The following is a 27,416-nucleotide window of genomic DNA, read 5'->3' on the forward strand; positions in this document are numbered from 1 at the left end:
TGTGGCCTCCCGGACTGCCTGGTGTAGCAGATTTGGTACGGTTTTTTACAAGTATCTTAGTCAAGTGGCAAATTGGGGTGGGGGGAGCTTCAGCGGTAAGAAGGAAGCAGTAAAACTAGGCAGCAGAATGACAGATGTAGGCGGCGAATTCCACAGGGCGAGAAGGCGGCAACATACAAACAGCCTAAAAGTCGCGTTGTCTTTAGCCACTTGACTTGGGAGGAAGAACGAAATGCCGTTTAACTTAGTATGTACGCAGACATTTTTTCCTACAGTTGTGATTGATTTTGGTGCTTTTTTTTTTATTTCTCCAGGAAAACCAATTCTACAAACAATCATAAAGATAAAAACTTACGCCAGAGAAACACAAATTAAAAATGCTTATCATGTAAGTATGACTCGCACACAGCTCGGAAACGGTCAGGCTAAAGTCCTCCTTTTTCTGTAGTGCTTGGGGTGCGTAAGCATAACTTGTTCCATGTATTAGAAGTTGCCAGTGCTCAGAGGATGGCAGTGGCCTTCCTGCCGCGCTTCAAAGAGCACTGGGGGTTATCGAAAGACTTCTTTCATAAAATACGCAGGTAGTTTAATGATCCCGTAGCTGTCGAACTCTACATAACCGCTACTATTGCTAATAAAAAAACCCCAAACCCCTCCTCATTCAGTCGTAAATCTGGACGCTAACCTTGGTTGGGAAGCCTTTATCTTCATTTAAGACCGAAACGGATGTTAAGCGCTTTGATTGCACGCTGTTATGGCACGTGATGTTGAAAATGCTGCCGGGCATTGACTAGCACCTTTTCTCATTTCTTTTTTAGAGCTTTAAGTTTCTGAGAGACTGATGGCAATATGACCTGCTAAATTTAAGGGTTGGAACTCTTGGTTCTAGAACTCCAGTTCTGTCTGATTTTTTTTTTTTTCTCCTCCTTTTCAAGTGAGCAACAATATGACTGTCTAAAGCATGCCTTATTTAGCCTCTCCTGTAAGGATGACCTAGCCAGATAAATTTTAATAATGCTTCAGTGTAGAAGGTGTAAACTATTTTGGGCTTGATGTGCTGTGAATGTTGCTTTTTTTTTTTCCTTAATCTATTTAAGCATTAGGAGTAGTAAGTCGGTTCACGCATGCGCCATTTTTTACTTCCTGTAGCTGTTAAAATTGGCAAAGCTCTAAAACGCACTGCTGCCATCTAGTGATAATTTTTGTAAAGTACAGCAAAACTTAAAAATATATACAGTATATATTTATATTTTGGGGGAGGGGGAAAACCAAAATACAGTAATTGTGTTTCATTTTTAAGCTGCTGATATTCATTCCTTACTGTATGTCTGAAAGATGAGAGAATTATACTGTTCTGGTACTTAGAGAAGTAATATAAATTGAAATTATCTTAAGGGCTTAACCTATATAGAGAGACTTGGGTGTCCTATAATCAGACTTCAAAAGCTGGAATGGTTCGACGTGGTGGTGGTGGAATGCAGTTGAAAACAAAAACAAAACTTCAGTTTATAAATATATATATATGATTGCTTTTTAAGTGATTTTTTTTTTGTTAACTCATGTAAATTCTCAAATCCTTTTGCACTGATGTGTTCAACATATTCTTGTACATTCAATTCAGGCAAACTTTTATAATTTTCTTTTTTTTTTTTGTTTTGTTTAAATGATGAAATGTTACAGCATGGTGATATTCTATGCAACTAGTTATACTCTTTAGTTTGACACTGTAATTTCTCATGATTTAAAGATTGTAGAAATAGACCTAACAGGGTTCTCATGATGTGCATAACTGTAGATGCATGAACTTGTGTTCTGTGTATTTGTTGAAGTGCAATGATGTATAAAAAGTGGATTCACCTGTTTTTAAAAATAAAACACTGACAAAAAAAAACACTGAGACTTTCTCAAATATTTAATCGCACTTAAACTTGTGCATCCCGAGTGCTGGGTATCCTGGAGCCTGCATTCCAGTGGTGGCAAGCTGGTATTTCTCAACCTTCTGCGAGTTTTTTCAATTCCTTTTCCACATCTTCCACAAAAGCTGGGAAATTCTGATCCATAAGACATAAGCGAATGAAGGGCCCCAGCTCCCGCGCGTGCCACACTGAATGCCGATACACAAGGGGGAGCTCAAAGTTCTTCTTCAGCACAGACTGCGAAAGTAAACAAAGGTGTCGCGCTCATCTTGGACATAAAAGGTAACGTTACACCGTTTTTGTAACAATGCAGCTACGTCAAAGTTTTCCTTTGGTATTTAATAAAGATGCATCTGCCTTGTTATTAATGCTGTTTGAAAACTTTCAATCAGACATGATTTCGGTATGGAATTTTTTCTCGGATACCTAGCTTCGATTCCAATATAGCTTTTATGCAACTTTGAATTCCTTCACAATTATTTAAATCAGGAATGCCAATTTCCTGGGTAACATGGCTTCCTCGTGAATATCCATTCTGCCTGAGAGAAAAGGATCCTGTATGAAGCGTATGTTCTGCCACCTGAATTCTGTAAGGATAACCAAGTATGCAGTTCTAAGCTCTTAATCTAGCAAGATGTCTTTTAGAAGTAAATTATGGGGCTTTTTAGGAGTTAAAACATCCTTTTCATGCCCATTTAACCCCCTTCCCCAGCTTTTTCCCTTGGTGGTGGGCGAACTACGTGCATTGTGTCACTTCTCAGTGTAAAACCAGTGGCAGCAGAGTGGAAGGCGTACAGCCTCAGTGCTGAGGTCGAGGAAGCCCTGACCGCCTCCCAGCACCCATAGGCGCCGCCGCTCTCCTCCGTTAGATACACCGAGAAGCGCACAAGTCTAACGGATTGGTAGGTTATTGGGCAACTCCCGAGCACTTTCCGCGCTGCTGTTCCGACGACAAGCTGAAGCACTCGATTAGAACTTTATTGTGGCGGGCTGCCAGCTCTCCTGCTGGATGCAAGCCACGTAAAAGAAATAGTAACTTCACAGTTCAAAGGCCCTACTGCAGCCAGGGCTGCTGCTCCTTGTAAACCGTGTTATTCGTAGTATGTGTTAATGACTGTTTGTACTAAAATTTTTCCATCGTTTGGGCTGCAAATGTTCTACAGACCTCACCACCCACTCGGCCTTTAAGTTTCTTTACCTGTCCGTGCTGAAGTGGTTAAAGCTGCAGCATCGGTTACGGATGCTTTTTGGATACTTTGCATGGGAGAGCAGAAGCAAAGAAAATCACCGAGGTGCTACTTTCACGATGAGGTAGGTGTGACGTGCAGAGGCGATCCAAGGTGAATGGTGTTATTACAGGGGAACGCCTGACGCTAGTTCGTCTGTACCTGGCTTTAAAAAACTTCAGATGCCTAGTTTGGCCTCTCTTTTTGATGCGCTGATATGAGAGGCAGAGGCTGAACCAAGCCTCTCCATCTAGAAAGGCAGAATTGCTGTTAGGTTCAGTCAGGCCCTCGCTTCTGCTGCTTGAACCTGAAACGGTGCGAGACAGCTGGCTGATGGACGGGGCACGCTGCCAGCTGGAGCGTACCTGTGTTTGGCTTGTGAGGGGGGGAAAACCCAACCCTAAATATTTTTGCTAATCTTATATTTTTGTTTACATTGCAGTGTTGCTCTTTTGGTCATGCCATAGTCTTGACTGCAGAAAAGTATCTTTAAACACAAGTTGAAGGCTGTTGAATATCTCTTTTTAAAAAAAAAACAAAACAAAAAAACAAACCTGCAAGAAAATGCTTAAAACCAGCATTTCTGCTAGCTTCCTGACGTGGTGGAAATGGAGAAATTTAACTCCAGAGTGTTCCAGAACACCAGCTGAAAGGGTGTGTTTCTGAAGTTCAAGTGGGGAAAAGAAGTTCAGCCCCGAGCAAACTGTGTGTGGCAAGCCTGTGGGATTGCAGCTCAGAGCACAGTTGTGTTAGGCTGACTAAGAAGTAGAGGGGCAAGCAGAGGAAGATGTAGGAAACTACTACAGCAAGGAGTCTTTTTGTGCCGGGGAATTTGTTAGTAATTTAAGTGAGAGATGCGTGAACGTGTGCAGCAAATACAGGCCTCGCTGGCAGAAAGCTTTGTTTGAGGCAGGTATCGGGCTCCTGTCTTATACAGGGACCACAGAATAGCAGGTTTTAGAAGCTACGTTGTTGTTTACAATGTTGGTGCTAATTGCACTTGCTAGTATTGCCTCTTAAAACAGAGATTTGCTAAAGGCAAACTGCCTTGTTTGGTCACTCACTTGTTGGGGCACTCTTGCTGCACTGTACGAGGACAACAACAAAACTGTTGGGAATGACACAGCAGGGTGTGTAATACAGCTCTCACCACTGAGATGAGAGGACAGGGACCTCTGCTCTCTGAAAACAGAGGTGTTAAAAGGCTTTTTTGGGTTTAAGAGAGGACAGATTTGTAATAGGGAGCACAGGAGTTGTCCCTTAAACCACTGATGAGAAGAAACATTGACTTGATCATCTTACCAATATGGAAAAAGGGTAAGAAAGACCCATGGAAGGAACTGCACAAGAGCAGAGGTTGGAGAGAGGAGAGTTTTCTCCTCAATCATCTGATTCTGTACTGTCCCAAATTCACACAGTAAACAAGCAACAGTTAACTTCCAGTTATTTTTAAACATGGCTTTACCCTGGATTTCTCAGTGAAGCTGTCAGCTGAATTAGGGGATTTTTTGTTGTGGGTCACGGATGATTGATATTTTCAGACTTAAGCTATAACTGCGGAGGCCGTTTCTGCAGAGTCAAAGAGTGACAAAGCCATTTATTTGGATGCTCTTGGTGTGGTGGTTTGTTCTTATGCTAAACGGAGTAATTACACCATGAAATACCTGGTTCTGCAGCTTATTTCCTAGCTCCAGATCATTACGCAAGATGCTGTGGTTTTGTTGGTATAGGTGATGGCATCCTGATGTTCAGTGAAGGCCTTTACCAGATGTTTATAGCCTACAAGATAGCTTGCTCTCCGTGCCCGAGAGATTCAGTTACAGGATCTAAATATTAGATTTTTTTTTTTTTTTTTTACCTGCGCTAGCTGTGTTACAGATCTTCTTTCTCCAAGGCAGGAATCTGGTAGAGGCTCATCTGGCTAGAAAATATCAAATGCAAATAAGGGCTTGTTACCAAGCGGAGTGTGGGTATGTGCAAGAAGGGAAGCAGTTCCATTTTTAGAGGTAACGGGAAGAGACTGTGCTCAGCTACCTTATGCAGTAAAAAGGCATCTTTTTATGGAACCTGAACGCACATCTGCTCAAGTCTTTAAAAAGGGAAGACATGAAATAATGGGCCTGTAGTTAAACTGCCATGTCTAAACTAAGATAACTTTTAAACTAGTTACTGGTAGTAACTTAAAAAAAAAGCTGTATATGAATGCTCATGAATGCTCATGCTTTTTTCCTTCCCTTGGGTCACATCCCCAAAAAGATGGTTTAAGTTGTCAATTCTATTTTCTGAGCAAGGTTTTCAGTCTTAACTTCTGGAGAAAGAGCATTATTAATAGTAATAGTATGACTATTGGTGTTCCACAGCATTCTGCTGTGAAATACTTTACCTTCCTTTCCTTGCTTTAGCTTTATCAGGAAATGAGCAAAGCCCAAAGTGTAGGTAATCTGCTTAAAGAACAAACAATAAATCTTGAATATCAGCTGCCGAAGGTCTCCCATATGCCTTCTTGGAAATGGTGCAAGTCAAATTAGCAATATATTTTTTTTTCCCCTGCACTTTCTGTACCAAATATGATTCCACAGTCTAGTAGAGTAGGACCTTCCTAGATCATATCATGAAAATGATGTAGCTGAAAGCTTTGACATTCCTTTTTCAGGGCTCAGTCTTGGTACTGATATTTTTATCGCTTACCCAAGAGCTATCCTGGCTAAGTTAGCTGCAGGGATGTTTTTTAGAGCTGGTAAATGTGATCCTCTGGATACCCAAGAGAGCACATATTTAAGAATTAGTCACCCTCAGAAATAGCATCTGCCTTTGCCTTTTCCAATTACCTTAGAACTTTGTCTTGGAGAGGGGAAACATTCTGTTCATTCTGTTCCTACCCTGAAATTGCTGTTAAATGTGTCAGGTTAAGCTCAAATTGATACAATTGCTATATTTACAATTATTAACACTGCAAAACAGGAGTAGGTAAACACAAAAAGAAGAACACAATTCATGGTTACATTAATGGCTCTGATAATTTTCTTACCCTGTATAATTTATCTGAAAGTCTGCCAGGTGGTTCCCAGCAGTCTTTGCTGAAAATCACACAGATTAAATTGTAGACATGGTTTTTTTTGGTAACTATTCAGCTCTCATCCTCTGCCCCCTATTCTTGTTTATTAACCTCAGCAGAAAGCATCTCAGTCTTCCACCAAACCATACCACCATCTGATTGGGAATTGGTAAACAACGCTTGGCTGTAGCATTTGCTGCAGTTTCTTTTCATGGTTAATAACTTCCTGTGTTTGCTTGAGCCCTGCATAAATTGTTCTCTTCACTTCCAGGGTCCCTAGCTAAGGAAAAGTTCAAGCCCCCAAGCAAAGCTTTTTCCACCTATAAATCTCATTCCCTATGCTTGCTAATATTCTTCCTATGATAACATGAAACGTGTGTATTAATCTCAGTTATTAGTGACCTTTTGGAGGCCAAAACAAAGGCATCTGATTGATCTAAGGTATATTATTACAATCGGTTTGAGGAGCTAGAACCCCTTTTTTGAGCATTCTTCTGTTAACTTTTTTTCAGGCACACTAAGAAAATAGGAAGACGATAGCCAGCTTCGGCAGCTGACTTCCTGAGTAACTGTAGCCCTCTTCACTAACTAGGTCTCCCAAATCATATTTCATATAGATGGTCTCACAGTTGCAAAAAACTTTCTTCAGAAGTAAAATTTGTCATTTGCAGATCTAACACTAATAGTTAATTATTTTTCTATTTTTCTGTCTGTATGTTCTTGCATACTTACGGTATGTGGTACTGATGCATTTTGTTCAGTGTCCTTCACTTGGTTTTCACCGTTAGCCAGCTGACTGAGACTGTGATAGAGCTGCTGGCTTTGTTCATCAGTTACTTGAACCGGTACATACCCTGCAAGTTTCTGAACGCAACTGCAGCAGTGTTCCAGCATCTGTGCTTTTGAATCTCCACCAAACTGAACACGAAACATGCGGCATTCATTCTGCTTAAAACCCAGAGAAATTAAATTAACTGTGGATCCCCTCAAACTATTTTGATTTAATTAAATTCCTATTTGTTGTAGTTAGGAAGGCGGCAATAAATTTTTGGATCACTGCACCAACTTAAATACAAAGAATCAAGTTTTCCCTGCTGTATCTTCATTTATCTCGGCAGCTAAACCAGAAGACTGATTCCCCATTTGCAAATCACTTTAAAAAACCTAAGAAAATGGTAAGTGGGCAGGGCCACTTATCAACTAATTAAAGGTCCAGCCAAGTGAACAAACCTTGCCATGATGATGGGTTTTACAAGTATAGCACGGACATTCAGTTCTTACTGTTGCTGCAAGTAGTATCCTGTAAGGATATGCCAACTCTGAACAGTTGTTTGTGACAAAAAATAAAATTACTCTAACGTAAGCAGAAGTTAACTTTGAAATCTAAACGACAAGTTCTGAGAACATATGCATCAAACCCAGCCTTACCTGCCTACCTGGTGTGCCTGTGCGTAGCTAAACATACAAATTCCATTTGGCACTCCAACTGAAAGCTGCTGAATTCCTTGAGTAGATGCTAACACAGTTGATTAGGAGTGCAAGAAACTCAAATGCATTACTTTAAATAGTGAAAAAATACTAAAAAATAAAAAAAGACTGGATAGAACTGACCCCCAGTATAGGTTGGCGTGCTGTATCATAACAGATATTTTTGAAGTACATGAGGTCCAGCAAACTGCACTGAAAATGGAGGACTGAGGAGCCTGTCGTGCATGATAAGCTTGTCCTAAGCCCATTCAACTGACATAAGGCAGATACATATTGAGTGCTTTTGTTTAGGGAGTGAATTAATGGGACTTTCAGTCTGATCTTGAAATTTCAAATTTAAAACACAGTTAAAATACTAGAAAAGAAGTTTTCCTTGGATCGCAACCTAGCTTATTTGAGTCTTCATCTTTCTGAGATATCAATGTCAAAACCATTTTTTTAAATGACTATTTGCGCTGCTAGACTGCTGATTACACAAATACAAGGACATCTTTCACTTCGAAGATTTTTGTCTCGAAGATGAGCCAGCTCTTCATGACAGTCTGTATGTTTACATGCATGTTATTTTAAGATGCTTGTATTGCATCAAATGATTTTTAGGTCACTGTAAGCATATAAGTATAAAAGCTTGTCTCAGTGCCTTTTAAAGGGAAGAAATGTCAAAATAATTCAAACTGGAGCACCCATTTTACCAGTGCCCAGTTACATTTCCTCTAACTGAGATGTCAACTTAACCGGGTCAGCTTCACAATAACCGAGAAATGATTTGTCCATATGCCAGACAGGTGAGTTCTCATTAAAATGAAAGAAAGGTAACTTGCATCTTAATTTGAATTCCCTTTGGAGACTTTCAAAGAACACTTGTTTTAGTTAGCCCTACAATCCCCAAATCAATTTTCAGTCTGAGCTATTTGTATTGCCCTCTGCTTTTTCACAAGGACTGTTAAAGACACAAGATTGCGGTTTATAAACAAAAATAGACTTTGAAATTAAACATTCTTCCTTTATGGAAAGAGAGAGCGTGCTCAAATTCAGCTAAGATGATGTCAAGTTTTAGCATAAACTGAGTACTGGGCAGTAACACCTGAACCATACAAGAGCTGAAGTATTAAAGAACGCTGGGGTCACTTGGGTCATCAAACTTGCACCTCTTCCCATGCTGGGGCCGGGGGACAAGCTCAATGAAAACAGTATGAAGGGAAATGACTTACTACAAGAATATTAAGAACGTTTGTCTTGCTACCGTTTACAGATTGTTTCATATAAAACAAGTTTTTATACGTAGAGGCACATCAAAGACTAATCTGAGATAAGTGATTACTTGAGATGGAGCTGTATAAAGGGCAGTCACAGCCACGCAGCTGTTTCTTTCAGCTAAGTGTAATGCACAAGCGTGCATCTGACAGGTACAGCTTCAGAATTAGACACTCCCGTGCTTCACTGAATAAAATTTCCACTAGTACAGCTGAGTTTCAGTAATGATTTGCAACAGGCATCTTCTCTACATGTCTTGTTCCTTCAAGTATATTAATACTAAGCTTCTCAAAATATAGTTTAGAAACCCATTCTGCTAGCTGAGTCCACAGTGCCCTATTAAAATCATATTTCTAAAGAAATGAGTAAGTTTCACTATAAATGCAATATTAATGACTTACAAAAAACAAGGAGTACAAGATAAATCAGAAATGATAGCGTAATATTTAGTTGCCCATGCTCCTTAGTTGCCCTGCGCACTCAGAGATAGGAACTGTTTTTTGAAAACCTAGCTTGCTTTCCTCTGCTTAAATGGCTTCTGCTTGACTCTTTCCTTACTTAGGTCTAGCAGGGTTGAATCCTAATGGCTTACACGGTGTGACGGCTTCCTGAATTTTTTTAAAATATTTTTGAAGATTAGCAGGGAAGCTATATACACTGACAGCACTTAAGGAATCACTTCAGCTACAATTTAGGATACAAAGTAGAGTAACTGTGTGATAGGACCACTGCATCCAGTTTACGTCATGTGAATTTTTGGTAAGGAAACACTTAGATGCACTAAATTCATTTAAGACCATGTTAATACTCCTCCTTTTCTGAACTGTCCCTCAGAGCTTTGTTCAAGCCTCAAAGTGATCGTGATGTTGATTTTGTGTTTCTTGAGAGATGCAGCAGAATCCCTTAACACTGTGCTGGGGAACTGGTTCTATTAACTGTAAAGGAAACTGATGCTCTACTGATTCATCAAAACTAATTACTGCAACAGCTCGATAGTCAACTTCAGTGATACTCCACGTTTTATAAGAATCTGACAAAAATCAGAGCAAAGGTGTTTTGGTTTCAGGCAAGCATAATCCATGAATTTAAAACAGTTTAAGACACTCATTTATGCAGTTCCTAGTGCCACCATTAGACTAGGCTTATTCTGAAACAAGATGAGTCCTCATATTTAAACTGTTTATTATGCCTCACATCTGCTTTCATCTTGCAATTAGCAAGGCATTCTCCCCGCTGCAAACTATGTTGCTTGGTTTGTAACATCCTATAAAGAAATATTTATGCGTCTTTCATAAAAGAAATCAGATAAAAGATCGAAATACAACTAAACAGGAATTTTTACTGTTTTCAGCTATTCTGGATATTGCTATTATCTGCAATTACAATACCCCAGTCTGTACCAGAGTCCCTGTCAGGGGAGAATGCCAGAACATCTCGGAATACTTGAGATGTTTTTATGCCTAAATAGGACAAAGAGATAAAACTGGTCTCTAGCAGCTACTGAACAAGGGGCTCATCATCTTTTTCCGTAATTCCTGTTTCTAACTTAGAGATGAATTCTCTTGTCATGTAGAGATAGTTAAACTAGAGGCAGCTGTTTCCGCTGAAACAACAAAGCCTAGAAACTATCAGGGGAGAAGGGAGAGCTCTTCTCATTTTGAAACAGGCTTTGTTTCTGAAAAACCTGGTGAGTGCTCAATGTAGACGAATAAGAAACTTCTCAGAGTTCATCTAAGAACAAAGAAAACAGATTTATACATAAGCTGGTAACAAGCAAGTGCCATTTAATTATCTAAAGGCTAACCAACCACTTTTAATGAGATCTGAGGGGAAGACCAGAAACCTAGGTCCCTTTCATTGCCTTGAATACCAAACGCCTGAAACACCAGCCTGCCACTACTGTGCCAGGTGTCAGGGGCCATGAATTGCCTAAATAATTGTTTGTTTAGATACTTTGTTTGCCAAAGTGAAGTATGACTCATAGGTGGCATGCTTCTGTACATGTAAGAGAATTGCTTCATCTTTTTAATTGTTAGCCATGGCAGATAGATTCAAAAATAAATACCAGTCTAGCTGTTTTAGTAGCTAACTCTCAGAAAGCAGTCTAAAAAACCTGAATATTAGCAGTTACAAAAGACATTAAGATGATTCAATCCATTCTTGTTTAATATCTAGAGTAAAAAAAAAAAATTAATTTATATAGACAATTTACAGTATCTCAGAACTTCTGGTTTAATTTATCCAATATTAAGAAATCTTATACAGAACTGTGTTAACTTAGAAATATTAAAAGCAACTCAACTCACCTTTGACTCTGCACGAAGCAGCAGGCAGTCTGCTCTTCTTACTACCTTGAGCCACTTGTGGGAATCAATTAATGAAAAGCCTTCCTGAAATAAAGCAGAACACAAACTACTCGCACAGCAAACATGCAACACAGAAGTTCACACTTAAGATACGTGATGTAATTTAATCCCTAATGAAGATTAGTCATCTGCATACGTGCAACTTTTGTATCTGTCAAACAATTGCCAATATGTAATTTTTACCACACTAGGAATAAAATCTGAATCTGTAGCTCCAGTAACAACACTATGTCAAGGTACATCCTAATTTCCATATATATTTTACATTTATATTTGTGCATGTTACGGAAGTCTCCATGAAATGCATAATAAAACAGCTGCAACAGAGCGCTTTAAATTTTTCTGCATCCCATGAAGTTGCCCGAGAGGGCAGCAGAGGGCAGGCAAACCTGAAGAATGGGACAGCAGTTGGTTTATCTAAGGCCCAGAGAGGCATTTTCTCCAGACGGAATTCAGGTAAACAAGCAGCAGCTTTGATAACTTGATAAAGATGTTTTTATACTCCAGTTGCATTAACTGTCAGTCTCTTCAAACAAGACGGACTGCTCAGCATTCTGTAAAAATACCCCCAGGAAGCTGGAAACATCATATAAAAATTGCAAGGCAATGGATTGTGTCTCCCAAGGTACTCCACAGACTGGCACATAGTCATTAGTTACCAAAGTTTAGAGGGGAAAAAAAAACCCAAACAAATTTAAGGGCAGGGAGGAAATTACCCACCTGTTTTATCTGAACTCATAATGCTTTCAATGACCATGGCTTTTCACACAGGCTGTTTTTCATAGGTGTCCTAAGGGTCAAGAACCACAAGTCATGTCCATCCTGGACTGCCAGCAGTGTGTTTTTGCCAGAGTTCCTATCCATCTTATGCAGGTCCAGGCTGGGAAACCATCTGCCATTCTATTTTGGTACAAGAAGTCACCTCGGTGAGACACTGCTCTTTTAATGTGCTGGCACTGGCTTTATAGTGTCATGCAGCATTTGCAGTGAATTTTTAACTGAACTTCTATGAGAGGAATGTCTAGCAAGCATTGAAGAGTTGAACCAAAGGCAAACTGGATCACAGACACACAGCTGATCAGACACCTGCTATGATAGACTCCAGAACGTAAGATGGCATGCAAGTGTCATTCCCAAAACATTTGGGGTCAGAGGGGAAAAAAGAATTTCCCTCTGCACTGTAAAAACAGGTGCTGACGGCAGGTAAGACAGGCCAGTCCCTTGCAGCATGTCTGTTTGCACTGAGCGCTCTCAAAATGTCTCAGGGTAGGACTTGCTAAGGTGTGAAAGGCCTCCAGGTCAAAATAGGAAGACCTCACTTTGTGATCGATGGGAAGTACCAAGCTATCCTCTACTCTTACAGGGATTAGTAAAGGAATCTGGATCCTAAGAGGGACAAACTGCAAATGATAGACCTCACAACAGAGAAGAGCATCTCTCTTGGCAAGTCAGTGTTCTCCAGCCATACTACATGATGCGATTAGACTGCTGAAGCAGTGGGGCAGGAGGCTGTTTCTAACACGCTGAGGGCACCCTCCTTCCACATACAGACAAAATCCCCTCTGATGTCAAATAGTAGGAAGTCTCTGAAGAACGTCAGTTTGTCATTGTAGGCTGAATTTATGCCTGATACAGTAAAGGAACCCTTACTCCTCTGTACACCTGGCATTTTAGTACCCCTGTCTTTGGGGGGGTGCAGTTTTAGCCTCTTTTGATAGATCTGCCCAACGAGAGCTTGGTATATGGACACTAAAGTTGGGGCGGGGTGCGGGGAATAAGATACTGAGCAGAATGCCTGAGGAATGGAATGAGATTAGTAGGCTAAGAAAAGAGCGCAGCACAGTTAGAACATTTCTAGAATAATCGGTAGCATTTCATGTGTCGTATTTTCAATTGCACCGTAGAATACATTACATTGACATTTGGCTAAGGACATTCATAGCTGTGCAGAGTTTGGCCCCAAAATATTGTTTAGTGCTCAAAATGGAAAAGCATCAGCAAGTTAAGCTAGTGATTGTGCACAGCAGAAAGCTATGTCAAAAGTCACAAATTTCCATCATACCAGCATCATGGAAATAGCAGCATCTGCGACAGCAAAAAATCTGCATTAATTGTTCATATACGTTGCAAAGAGGTCTTAGTACATGGCTGTACAAAATTAAAAAAATGCAGATTTGTGTACATGAGAAGTACTTTAGAGGAGACATGGAGTGACATCCATCTACGATGCTTATCAGCTTGTGCTGTGCTCGTGCTGCCATAGTTGCTAGAAGGGATCTACTAAGGAAGCAATTAAGGAAACCAGAATTGAAGTTAAGAGGAGTAAGGTACAGCTTGCAGTCCATTCAAGAAGGGAAACAACTGGTTGCAGAAAACATACACAGTACAAAAAAGTTTGAATGGGGCAGGGGATAGGCTCTCAAGTCAGAACAGAGAGAAAGACAGGATATGTAGAACTGGAACATATAAAGCAAAAAAAAAAATATTTTAACGCGTCCCTTTCAGAAAGGGTATATTTGTGATATTTATACAAATAATCTGAAAAGTATATGTTCTCACTATTTGGAATGCAGTAGCCCGAGTGCATTTATATTTATTTTTGTGAAATAAACACAAACTAAAATAAGGTGAATTTCATCTCAGCACAAGGACTTACTGCTGTCATTTAAAGCTGTAAATGTTGAATATCTTTTAATAGATATTTTTTTACTTATATTGAGGGGAATATCCATACCTTCTCAAGACACGTGGGCCAGTTCAGAACTGCTCACTCTAGATAAGCAGCCAGGCTGAGTCCTGGACAACCAACCAGCCTAGGAAATTATGTTGGAGTATGACGGCTGCTCATGCTCACATGCTTAGTGCTTCCTGCCATGGGGAATTTCTCCATTGCCATCTGGTCTTCCTCTGATTCCACTACCAAGCCCCAAAACGCTGTTAGTGACGCAATTCTAATACCCCATTCTTTCACTAGGCCGCTTTAACTTGTGGCCACTTGTGCTTACTCTGTTCATTTCAAATAGTTACTGTTTTTGATATGCACCAACTGTGTTTATTTAAATATAGCTGTTCCCATATTAAGTCTATTTTTATAGTGTTTTTCCTTTCACTGTAAGACGTAGGTAGAACAAATGTTGTCTCCTTAAAATAACAACTGTTTTCAAAGAAATCATAAAAGGCAGCCAATGTTTAACTTTCCTATCAACTATTTTATTGATGTTTCCCAGGTTGTCATCCTTTTATATGTCCTGTTTCTGAGATGAAGAATGCTGGAAAAAAACAGCATTTGGAATTTTTATTTATACACTCCTAAATTTAATTAACTGAAATTTAATTTACTTCAATTTTAATTAACTGAAGAACAAAGCAGAAAGTATTTCCTTTCCTCTTGCACCTTTGGTTGATTGCATATTGCCAAGCAGAAACAAATAACTAAGAATAGCTAAACCAAATAGGGGAACTCAATGCAGTACTTGAGCAACACGACAGAGCTGATTTGGCACAAGCAAGCTACCTGAAAATGGAGAAGGAATGTTTTGGACAAACTCAGGTCTGCAGAACTACTCAGACTCCATCATTAAATTGTTTACATCAATAATTGTCATTACAGTCAGGATCCTCTAGATTCTCCTCAGTTCGAAGCAGCAAATAAGCCTGATTTTGCACCATGTTAAGGTCTATTCTATTCCTCATGGCTTTTCCGTGTTACCTCAGTCAGCACAGACTGTATTTGAGGCTACCTGAATTAAGATAAAATAAGATTCTTCTTAACAATGACAATTTTCTCTTGTCAACAATGAAATAGTTATGAATCTGCATATGAAGTTAGGTAAATGAATTCAGAGCAACAAGAAGGAAGACCATAATCAATCTGTCCCTTGTTCCATCGCTCGAAGTCGAGAGGCTCTCTGCCAACATCCAGGAGCTAGGCATGGGGTAGATCCTGGAAATTGCATGGCAATATATTGAGATTATAGTCCATTTGTGCTGTTCTAGAGATAATGAATTGACTCCAAATCTGCTCTGGACATATGCGCTGACAAAGAAAAAAGTAGTAGTCCCTCCAGACTGCTGCCAGCACACTGACATAAATACAGAGAACAAAGCAGCTGTGGTCACTGTTCCCCTTCAGCAGGCACCATCCATACCTGCTTTACATTCAGAGCTGGGCATTGCTAAGCAGTATTGAGCATGAGCAGAGACAGATGGCAGTGTAAGATTAATCAGGAATACAGACAAAAACGCAATCTAGAACTGGGCAGGTACATAAGACCTAAAATGTTTGCAATTTGAAGATATGAATGGCAGCGCTTTTGTAAGTTGGATCACTAACCTTCAATCATGCATATACTCCTTAGGTCATTGTCCAGGATCATACTTGTAAGAACACTGTATTCAAGGAACAGTTTCATACATCTCTGACAAAAATCTAAATCTCTCAGAGGGAGGACCCTGAGAAGAATTAAGCTGAAGCAGAAAACAAAGCAAGACATTTCCCAAATATTTTGGAAGCAGGCAAGACACGACCACACCTTACATGAGGCAGAGAAGCCAATAATGCTGGTCTAGCCTTACAGCCATCTAGTCCGTCATTAACTGGGAAATATTTTTGTTCTGATTTTACATTTCAGCATTCAAAAAGCTGCTGAATAATGAGGCCTATGATCTCTGTTGGAAGGTATTGCATATTATTTATGAATATTTTTATTATTGTATCATCTAGAAACCCTATGGTGCTAAGCAACATATGAACACAGGAACAGATTATCCGTTTTATGTTAGATTGCAAGGCCTTTAGGCAACCCTATCTTAACTAAAAATTAATATATATTTAAGAAATGTTACTTGTGTAACACTTCAGCTATGCTGGCTTACATCACTTAGTTTGGATTTACTCATTCATGAGACAGATGTTTTCAAATGAAACTGGACTATGTATAAACAATAGCTTAGGAAGGAAAACTTTCTTTTTGCCACAAACATTATATACTGTGCCCTTAAGTTACAACCAATATTAAAAAAGACAAACAAAACCACAGAATGCCACACACAAAGACACACATTCTCCAGTTTTGGCTGCCACTTATTATAGGCTCATGAAATGCAAATAAACCAGTTTGTTCTCAGAGTTCACAGTTCAGAATGAATGTATGCATTGGATAATGTAATGGATTAAGGAGTCAGCTAGGTATCCCACAGACTGGGAATGTGCATTTGCAAGAAATGATGAGTTCAGCATGAGATCAAAGGAATTTATTGTATTAATTAATAACCCAGTGCATAGCTGCCAGAGTGGTCCTGTCTGATAACTGCAGCGAGATGGCAGAAGAGAAAAGCTAAAGGCCTCAGACAACATCCTGCTTGCACCATTCTGATTCAGGCTGGGCAGCACCATGGTATACAATTCCCCAGAAAACAGAGCAATCTTCTACTTGAAAAGGCCGTGCTCAGTTTCCAGAGAGGCACCTACTGAAGTTCCTTCATCCACTCATTTCCCAAGGTAAGCTACCAAGATACAATTGGGGAGCAAAACTAGCCCAGTACCCCTCATGATGCCTTTGCAGGGCAAAAGAAGAGATATGGGAAAGCACTTTTCTGAGGAAGGGTAAGATGCTCTGCTGCTCTGAGGACCCCATCTGCAAGCTTGTGCAACGCTGCACAAAACCAGTAGGGATGGCTTCAACAACCTGCCATCTTCCCAGACGGAGACAGGCACTGCCCAGTTACTGTGTCATCCTATCCAGAACTCCACTCCGTGGGTCTGCTCACCATGCTGAGGATGTGAGGTACAGTGAGAAATCTCTTCAGAAATAATATTCACAAATAATATTCAAATAATAAATTAAGTGTGACTTGTTAAGTTACAAATACCAATTTTTTTTACCTCTAATATTCTAGGTACTATTATTACTTCACATTTATGCTGAAGAACATCTTGTTTATTCTTAGAAGTGACAAACTGGGAAACAAAGGAATGGTAGTATTATTTCCAGGTATCTGCACGATGTGGGCAATACATCTAGCAAAAGTCTGCAACAGAATAGAGATATTGTAGTTGAGAAGACTGTTATTAAGCATTATGTCAAGAGACAGTGAAAATAAGATGTGAGAGCAGACAGTCTGTAAAAGCTTGTAAGTTATGTTCAAGTATTATACTGAACACTAAAGTAGAGGTAGAACTGAGATGCTTTCAGAAAACTAAGTAAAATTGGAAAACATGTTCACAAGTGTTAGCTTGAAACTTGACATACAGATTATAAATCAAATGCTTGCATTTATCTGAAAAATACCGATTTTAATTCATTGCCTTCCCAAAAGAGAATGAGTTGCCATTTTACACTTTTTAAATTAGAAAACTGCTTATTCTATAAAAAATTGAAAAGTCTTCCTTTCATTAATAACTGTAGAATAAAAATGCAATTCCAGCTTAAAGTTAGAAGTTGTGAAAATTAAACTTTGAACATAATTCCAATCAAATCTTCATTATTACCTTGTAACACACCTAGAAGTAGAAATTTTCCTCACTTGTACCTTTCTTCAAGATCTAGATAAGGCCAAATACATTAGTTTTTATTCCTGCAGTATGAGCTGTCTTGAAAACCAAGTCGAGAGTAGGAGTGTCAGCATGACAAAAAAAAAAATCCCCAAACATGACAACTTGTAGAGTGGGGGCAGCAGAAAGTTGTCCCTGCAAAAATTTCCAAGCTACATGTCAGTACCTAAATGTGTCATGTATAGCATCGTTGGGAAGATAAAAGCACAGCAGAAACCATGTGCTATATGTAACTTAGATCTTACCGTAAGCATTAGCTGTCTCAAACAGATCTGCAGAATATAGACTAGGAAGTAGAAAGAGGTGAAAGGCCAAAAAAAAAAAACCCAAGGCAGACAGACAGCAAGCTAACTGGAATAAGGAATAAAAGGATGTTAAGCTCTGCATTATCTTTTTTTTACCCTCAGTCTCTTGGAAGCCAGATCTTAAATCTTGCTATTAAGCTTGTTTGATTGTGGAAGAGAACACATCAGGGTTGAACTCATTAAACAGAGTGCTCTGTCTCTACAGAGGCAGGAAAGCTAAATGAAGTAGCAAATACAGGATACACACAGCCACCCTCGAGACAACCATGCCCAGGGGACTCAGCAACCGATGAATGTCTCTTGCCAAAGTGCAAAGAGTTGGGTGCAGAAGCATGTGCTGCCAGATGTCAGCTTTCTAGAAAGAGTTCCCCCAGAGAGGTACAAACTACAGCCCCTTGAAGAAGTGAAGAGCAAAGATAAGCCCCTAACTCAGGACAAACCTTGATATTTCATAGTGAGAACCTGAAAAATTTCTTTTCCTAAACTACACTTTAGAACAGTGACACTTGGCCAGGGACCTAGAGAGGTGAAGTGGATGCTCGTGGGTTTAGCTGGTTCAAGTTCTTCAGGGCATTCCATTAATAAGTCAAGTTAAGCAATTTCTTTAATTCCTGATACAAAATATATACTTCCCTAGATCAATACTATACATTAAACTCTAACTTTAGGGTAAATACATTTCGTTAATAGACATCACTACTCTTTAAAAACTGTTTCAATAGTTGGGTTTAGAAGAATTGAGGCAAGAGAAAAGTAAAGATCAGAACCCCTTCAAACTCTGCTGCTGTCAATCACCAATACATAATCATTATACAACAGGAATATATCATCATGTCAGACATAAATGGGGAAGCTAATGCAGAAAGATATTCAGCTTGTCCAAAACAATCATGTCAACAATACATATTGAAATAAACAAACTAAAATTGAAATTTTTTAACTACAATTGTGGTACTGAATAAGTCAATAAAACTAAGATTCCTTCTGCTCTTTCAGATAGCAATCATAGGACCTTTAATAAAAAAAACAACCCTCCTCTAGCTTTGCAATGTACTACCCCTAAGCAGCATTAGGAACCTGCTTACTTCCCTAGGTTTCCGTCAAATGTCCTTTTTTATTGCACAGGGACCAAGGCACTGTTGTGAATATCATCTCAAAAATTTGGTGCATAAGTTTCAGGCGCTGCAAAGAGAGCATCAGGAACATCAGACATCTGCCAAATGCTTGCCTAATTAATGAGGTTAGAATCTACTGTATCCTAAGCACTGTTAGCTTATTAGAAGTCATCAGGGGACCAGGAGGGCACTAAGGACATTTAGTCCACACTTTAAAAGATCAGGTCACAAATCAATTACTCTGGATTAATTTTATCCTATTAAATAGGTCCTCTTCACAATTTCAATTTGTTTAATTTGTAGGATATTAAGAATTCTAGCACCAGAATTAATTGCATTGAATAAAACACCAAAATATAATTTTCATGATGTGCTGATTCAAATGAAGGAAAGGAATTAAGAGTTGTGGTAAACAGAACATGATGTATCTTGAGAGTATGGCCAGAATTTGACAGAGATGCTGTTGAGATATTCCTGTTAAAATTCCATTATCTACAGTATGCAAGAATGAGATTTTTCTACTGTAAAATATGCAGTCTGTTAGGCAACACTGCAGCAAAAACAGGTCCTAAAGATATGTTATGTAATTTAACTCCAAAGGAAGGCCTTTGTTTAAAAAAAACCAACCAAACAAAAAACCAAAACCAAAACACTCTTTGATTTGCATTACACATTAAGGATTTTTATGTTCCACGCTCTGAAGTTCCATTTACCCTTCTCTTCATTTGATTTGGCTGATCACAAGAAGTAGATTGCAGTAGAAAGCAGTTGTTTCCTTGTTAAAATAGCTTCAAGTATGTCTCTGGCAGTGTCATTAAAGAATGTTTAAAGTGATCTTGAATGCATACCCATTCCCCAAAAGTTTACCCATTAGAATAAGTAATTTGTTTTCTTTGAGCAAACATGAACATGTCTACAATTATTTGTTACAGTAGCATGGAAGTACTTTAACGATGGTTCTGGAGCATTCTCAGATACTTAACCAATTGTTTCAAACCTACAGCACCTTACCACATAGCAGTGTATGTAGCACAAGGTATTTACTAATCTGCCTGGTTTAGAAGTGCTGAGACTCAGTGCAGACATTGTAGCATTCTTTTTGGCAAGAAAATAGTATTTCAACTTCCATTAGTGAAAAGACTGCTAGAAGGGAATTCATTAAATATTCTACTATTTTATTGTTCATGAAAATAATTCTGTAGTCTACTGTATGTATTAAAAAAAAGTTGTTAGGATATGTGAATATTTTATTACTATTTTATAGATGTTCTTTCAAATGGATCATGTAAAAGTCATAGTCTCACTTGGCTCTAAATAGCTGGAATTCTTTAAGAGAAAGAAAAGCTTTCTTAACACTCCTGCTTTAAGAAAATAAAAAGGACTAAAAGAATACATAAATACATCCATTATAGAGAAAATATTTTTATATCCAATCAGGAACACTTGAATATTCTTCCTAGGATGGCTCCTGTTAATCCAACCATCAATGAAATAAAGATTTCCATTTCTACACAACCCCAGTTTTGTGCAAATAGAGTTGTAGTAAAAGTTGTATGTAGATGAAAGGTAGACACCAAAGAAGAGGATTCACTAAGTAAATAATTTACACAAAAGCTACCTCCTCTTGTTTTCACACTAACAGGAGAGTATGCTACAAAAAATAGTTTATGTATGTTAGTATTTCATAAATAATCACTTGACATGAAAAAAGTTTGATGAAAGAACCACTAAGCAACACAACAAAATATGCCTTCATCCAAAAAAGGTATTTGTATATCTGAAGAACAGATGCACTGACTTTTATCTTTCTAAAGAAAATAGAAGGTACAAACCAAGATAGTTTGCATCTATTAATGCACTGATTTTACTACATTCTATCCCAATTTTAAACCAGAAGATATAAGAATATATCATACTACCGTATTACCCATTTTAAAAGCATCCAATTAGTAAGTTTTCTTTGTTATAGATGCTGGATGAAAACTTCCTTTTTTTTTTTAAACTATTACCTAGGATGATCACGTTAAAATTCTTCGGGTGGGGCGAGGGTTCCTGCTCTATCATTACTGCTGCAGTCAAAAAAAAAAAAAAGTTAGGAACATTCACCACTGAATGAATTCTTGGATTTAGATAGCAGTTCAGTTCATTCTTGGATTACTGTTAGAGGGGAAAAATCCCTTTATTATTCATCCACAGAAGTTTTACAAAAATACAATATAGTTATTCAAGTTGAGAAGGAAATGGTGTCCCTGTGACACAGATCTTGTGCCTCACTGTGTTCCTGTGGCAGAGGTACAAGGTACAAAGCTACAATAATTGTTATCCAGTTCCCTCAAAACTAGGAGCCTGTAGAACATCAAAAGGCCTGAAAAGTAGGGATTAGAAGATAGATTAAAAGATTAGACATCAACAACTTAAAGGATGACGTTACTACACAGCAAGAAACAGTTCTGCAAGTATCTCAGAGGGAATGCAATGCAAGTGAGCAAGGCAGCATGTAGGTGTTGGAGAACACCTTGGCAATAAAAAGGAAATAGTCAGTAGCCCAGGCCAGCCAGTAGAAATGAACGTACACAGTAAAAACACGAGCCGGATCATTCCAACAATTGTAGCATTCTATCAAACTTGATACATTCCCGCTGGAGCAGAAACTTTCACATTATCCTCTGTGACAAAATGTCCATTATAATGGACCCCCAGTGAGAGGATTTGGTCTGTGACAGATTCAAAAGAACTATTTGTACTTAGTCGTGCAAGGCCTGTTTAAATATTGTGACAGGTTTCTGACAACTCTTGAGAGCTGGAGACTAGAGGGAGATAGAACCAGTGAGATTAACCATTTCTACATTCTGATTATTTCTACAGCAATAACAGACTGCACAGTATTGCAACTTTTTTGTTACATGGCATCTCAATAAGGAGTTTGCAAAATTTCACCGGTGGCCTGTGCAGCTCTGGCTAGCTTTGAGTCTACTGCATTGTAAGCTGCTCCTGCTGTCAACAGGCCTTAGAAGACTTCAGTCCAAAGACCGTGGTGTAGACTGTCCTTGGACAATGATACTGAGTTTCTATGTCCCTGCCTGCTAATTGAAGAAAACCATTCAGACATCCAGGAATGGTCATACTTTGATATCAATGCTGTTATCAGCTGCTGGCCAACAGCATCACTGCCTGTGCTGTCTTTTTCAGCACAATCCCTGTGCATCACCTTTGTTTGATGATACTGGCTGCTTTACTCAACAGATTCCACAGACTGTTCTTCAAAGCCTGAAAAGATACCTGTAGATTGGGATTGTCCCAGGAAGAATTCTATCACTGCATATCAGTCTTGCATAGTGTTGGGAAAAGGGACGCATTTCTAGGAGGGCATGTGCTTAAGGAACAAGCTTAAGCAGCTAGCTTAGGCTAGCTAAGCTAGATGTGCCGGACCAAATCCCTTGTAAACAGGAAACATAGCATAGTTCTGAAGATGCCTGCCCGTGTTGAGAACTAGCAGATTGGGTATTTGCTAGGTTTTTCAGCGAGTCAAGCATGTTTAGGAGGACCGGTGGGAGGACTGCAACTGCTCCAATCTCCGAGAAATAAAAACAGGCGTAGAGCGTGTTGTACCAGTGCACTTCACACTAGTTTAGTTCTGTATGCACAGAACACACCTGCAGCACGATCCCAATTACATGTGCTCGCAGAAGTGCACCCAAAGGAATTGACAGTCGGGTTTTAAAATGCGTATGACACCAGTTTTGTATACCTTTTCTCTAACACATAATAAAATGTTGTCGGTGTTGGCCTTAAGGTTAGTACAGAAGCATTGCCAACATGATTTTTTTTTTTAAAAAAAACCAAACAACTTTTTTTTCTTTTAAACTCTCAGTATTAGATATCGGTCACATTTACCAAGCACGTCTGTTCCACCTCTATTCTGCACTATTCTTAGGCTGTGATCGTTACTGCAATATCTTAGTGTCTCTTAGAAGCTGAAACAGACCTGATAGATCTCAGAAATTCCGCATCTAGCATTTCAAGCAAGCAAGCTTCACTGACCACTAAATCCAAGAGCTGCAAGAAAGTGCTTTTCTCAGCCAAGTCTTTATATACAGCTTTTCTTATACTTCCCACACTCGTCCCTTATGACAGCACACTTTTATCTGCCCGTTGTTATTTGCCAGATTCAGTCTTTGCCAGATGCAGTCTTTGAAGGGCTACAGCTTTTGTCTGTGCCTTTTGTGCTCTTTAGTTAGTTATTAAAACTTACTTTCAGTTAGCCTTTATATGGTTATTTCAAGGACATTCTACACAGTAATGTAAGTGTACTAGTTACTAAACAGTTACAGCCGTCTGATCAGGATACTGAAGACAGGACCAGCCCCAGCAAGGTGCATTCTGCACTGATTCATTCCAAGCAGAATTTGGCAAGAGATGGCAGCAAGTCTCATTTCAGTTGCGTTTCTTTTAACTACCTGCACTTTCAATTACTCCATCCCTTTTTCTTATTCAACACAACCGCTGAAATACTTTTGATTTTCGATTTTTACCTTGTCCAAGAACATTCAACTTCTCCTCACTAAATATGTGAGCCAAATACCATGACTTCTGCATGGGGTATCCAGACTGACAGCTCTCTGTTAGCTCATTCATTATCTATTTAATACCCTTACACACTCACAGGCCAAAAAATTCAAGAGTATCCTTGGTTCTCCCCCTATACTTACAAGATATTTCTGCAAGTTTAAGACCTTTTAAGAGGCACAGCAAAAAATAATTTATAAGCTTATATGTATTTAAAGCTACAACATAATCTCTTACATATCCTGGATTATATATATAAAAAAAAAAAGTCTTTGCTATCTTAATACTGCAGCATCTTCCAGTGGCTTGTAATAGCTTTCTAATATATTTATCGGCCAATTCCTACTTGTTATCATCACTGAGTATCAGTGATATGCACTGAACACACTTGATTCCACTTTCCGGCACAGGCCTTCTCTTCGTGAGCATCAAACCAACTCCTTCTAGATGGAGTGTTTCTGTTAACCTCCTTGGTGTCATTGTGAAATCTTTACAGTTTAGTAGCTGGTCATGCTTAAGTACAGGCTACAGGAAAATTAGTTGACACAACTTTGAAGTTGTTATTTTGTCTCCATGAATGTAAGTTTTAAGTTAGATCACATTACCCAACATAGAAAAAAAACCTTCTCTTTGATAAACCAAATTATCAAAACCAAAATACTAACAGGTCATTGGCAAGAAACTAGCTGGATCATATAGCAAATCTTATAGGAAATTACAGTTATATTTTTATCCATTTCCTAACAGTGTATTTTCTCTGTTTTCTTAGGCAGAAGAAACGTGAAAAAAACCCACATATCTTTCAACATCAGCAGCATTTAATGTTATGTCTTAATCTACATTTTTAGAACCACAGAAGAGACAGTTCCTCAGTATGAAATAATGCATTTAGTATTATCCTGATGAACGTAGAAAGAAAGCAGCACATGAGAATTTCCATGTGCGAAATAAAACTGGCTTTCTTTTCAGTGGGAGAGAACATGAATCTGAGAAGGGAAACGAAGTTAATACTGATGCTAACATGGATGGAGAAATGTTCTTTATACACGAGAAACTTACCAGTACTGTTCGCCCTTGGGAAATAAAGAAATGGCCAGATACAACAACGGTAAGGATAAGATGGCCTGATTCTTCATTTGATTCAAAAACCTTTAAAAAGATAGACAAAATAAAAATCTAGCCCTGTAAACACAGAATCTACATTTTCCATTTCTAGTGCAAAATAAAAGGTTTCAAAGGTTGGTGTTAGAAGTCAGGTATATAATTTCCCTCTCAGTAATGCAACCTGCCCTCCACTCCCACAGACAGGGGCACATTTAAGACATTTTTACTAATTACAACTCTATGTACAGATTTAACTACTTTAAACAACCAACTGGACTCTTCCAACTTGATCTATATAATACCACAGCTCACTGCTATAGAAAGGAATAAAAAAAAGTGGGCCGCTAACTATCATATCATCGATGTGTTTACATTAATAACTCATGAAGCAAAATCTCTCCCGATTTCTGCATTAGCTCTGGACTTGCAAAAAAGATACCTGCAAAGCCTCACTTAGTACTGCTTGCTACACAGCGGCCTCCTAGACCCCACTGGAGCCAGTTACAGCAAAACCAAGCAGCAAGCCCCCGCCCCAGCCTCGCCTCGCCTCGCCCCCCCCACCTTCCAAGAGGAGGTGTTTTGCCCTTCATCGTCGCCGTCCGTCGGGGGTAGGAAGCGGCCGTAGCGCTTCAAGGGCCACGTTGTGGCGCTGCCGAGGAGGGAGGTGTCGCCGGAGCCGCCCGGCGCAGAGGCCTGCCCCGGCTCGGAGCTGCGACCCCCGCCCGCCACCGCCATCCCTGCACTGAGGGGGCTGCGGTGCACAACAGCGAGCAGCATCGCGCCGGCCGCTACCGAACAGGAGTTGAGCGGGAAGCAGGAGCCAATAGGAGGGAAGAGAGAGCGCGTGCGGGGACGTGTTCACCAATCAGCGGGCAACAGAGAAACGAGAGCCAATGAGGAAGCGCGCTCGAGCTCGCGCTGATCCTTCTCTAGCGGTCGGACGCACGAGCCACGGTGCTGTTGCTCAGCTCTCCTCAGAGCCGTGCCGTGCCGTGCCGTGCCGTGCCGTGCCGTGCCGTGCCGTGCCGTGCCGTGCCGTGCCGTCTCCTTTCCTTTCGAGGGTGCCACTTCTTCGAGGGGAGCGCGGCTACTGCCCCCCCTTCTCCCAACACCCTCCGGTTGTACCGATGTGGTGGGACCACCCGGCGGTGCCGAGGGAGAGAGAAGCGCGGGCCCCGGGGCACGCGCGACCGCCATTTTGTGGGGGCTGAGGGAGCGCGCTCGGGGCTGCGCAGCGCGGAGGCGGGGGTGTAGCCGCTCGCGGTCTGTTACTGCGCTCAGTGAAATGCCTGTGGCAGCCGGCCACGATGTCAGCATGCATCCTTCCTCAGGTGAAATACGTCCGAGTCCCTGTAGAAAAGTTGTCCTAAATTCTAAATTGCCTTTTCAGTTCTTGATGCACGGTGCTGTGCTCACTTTACAGAACTTCAACAGAGCTTTTGTGGTACCTGAAGTGGGAGCTGTTAAATGTTAGAAAGCAGTTCTCTTTTCAGTGTGTGTTGCCTGTTGTTAGCCAGCGCAGGTTTGTACAGCTGGATTAATAAATCGAAATTGCATTTCTCTCCCTTCCTGTTATGCTTCCTCTCTGCTATTAGGTTGCTTCTAGAGTTACGTAATACTACACTTTCTCTAGAAAAAGAGTGATGGTGAAATGACTCTATAATAAGACTGCATTTAGGCATTCCATTTATAGTACATATCTTGGCCCATTAACAATAAAAACGTGCATTAGCCAGTCAAGGTCATTGAGAGGGCATGGAAGAGCCAGTTACCATTCAGGAAGATGTGCATGAGAGTCTACTGACGTGAACGGGCTTAGGGATGCCAGTCACCACTAGCCGCTGTTAAACCATCTGCATGCTTGAGGGTAGCGTGCCAGTAGCTTTAATCTCAGTTCTGAGCATTGCTTACTGCCAGCAGCACATACTTGACCAAGATGAACGTTGGCTAAATAGTCATACTTCTTAAGCAGAACAAAGAAGTTTGTGCCAATTTTTTGGGGGTTTTGTTACCTTTATGATTTGCACTTATGATGCTGGATTGGCTGATATGAATAAGGTTTAAATGGAACAAGTAACTGAAATAAAACCTTCAGGTACAAGGTTAACCTATTACTTAAACTGCAATGGTTTAACCTGTTAGAAAGTATTAGATTGGCATTTATGTCATGTGGCCGTTGTGTTTTTCATCTGATGTTACACCCTGAGAGCCAGATTAGCATCTGAGGAACTATTTCTATAATAAACAATTTTACACTTTTTTTTTTATCTGGACGTTTTGCAGATAGGGAAACACAGGCAGAAAGGCATTAAATGACTTGACAAGGTCATCCAGAAAAATCAGTAATGAAACAGGGAATACAGCGTGGGCCTCCTAGCTGCCAGTGCCTTCTCTAATCACTGCTTCCCCAGGAGGATCTCTCAAATTGTGCTTGTCAAACATTCAGAATTGGCCTGCAGACTTGGGAC

At 39.8% G+C, this 27,416-nt stretch overlaps 2 protein-coding genes across 4 annotated transcripts in view; one reads left to right on the plus strand and one right to left on the minus strand.

The window, feature by feature from the left end:
• Positions 1-3,695, plus strand: part of NPTN (neuroplastin) — a 61,038-nt gene extending 57,343 nt beyond the window's left edge. For 2 of the 3 annotated variants that reach the window (XM_075160565.1, XM_075160567.1), the window contains exons 7-8: positions 315-388; positions 819-3,695. In XM_075160565.1, the coding sequence (XP_075016666.1) occupies positions 315-375 (61 nt within the window). In that variant the 3' untranslated portion in view covers positions 376-388; positions 819-3,695. Of the gene's footprint in view, positions 1-314 lie in introns of all 3 variants that reach the window. The other variant, XM_075160566.1, reaches the window with a different exon arrangement.
• Positions 1,895-25,740, minus strand: REC114 (REC114 meiotic recombination protein). Its single transcript, XM_075160568.1, has 6 exons — positions 25,510-25,740; positions 24,904-24,993; positions 11,246-11,329; positions 6,930-7,142; positions 5,001-5,063; positions 1,895-2,153 (listed from the first exon to the last, which is right to left on the minus strand). The coding sequence occupies exons 1-6, from the start codon at positions 25,723-25,725 to the stop codon at positions 1,992-1,994; spliced, it is 828 nt and encodes a 275-aa protein (XP_075016669.1). The 5' UTR covers positions 25,726-25,740; the 3' UTR covers positions 1,895-1,991.
• Between the last annotated feature and the right edge of the window lie 1,676 nt (positions 25,741-27,416).

This window comes from Calonectris borealis, chromosome 11 (assembly GCF_964195595.1).
Source record: "Calonectris borealis chromosome 11, bCalBor7.hap1.2, whole genome shotgun sequence".
NCBI lineage: Eukaryota > Metazoa > Chordata > Aves > Procellariiformes > Procellariidae > Calonectris > Calonectris borealis.

Coding starts and splice junctions, on each gene's coding strand:
- REC114 (XM_075160568.1), bottom strand. CDS start 25,725: ATGCTGCTCGCTGTTGTGCACCGCAGCCCCCTCAGTGCAGGGATGGCG. Junction 11,330..24,903: donor CCCAAGGGCGAACAGTACTG/GTAAGTTTCTCG, acceptor GCTTTATTTCAG/GAAGGCTTTTCATTAATTGA. Junction 5,064..6,929: donor ATGCATCAGTACCACATACC/GTAAGTATGCAA, acceptor GATATTTTCTAG/CCAGATGAGCCTCTACCAGA.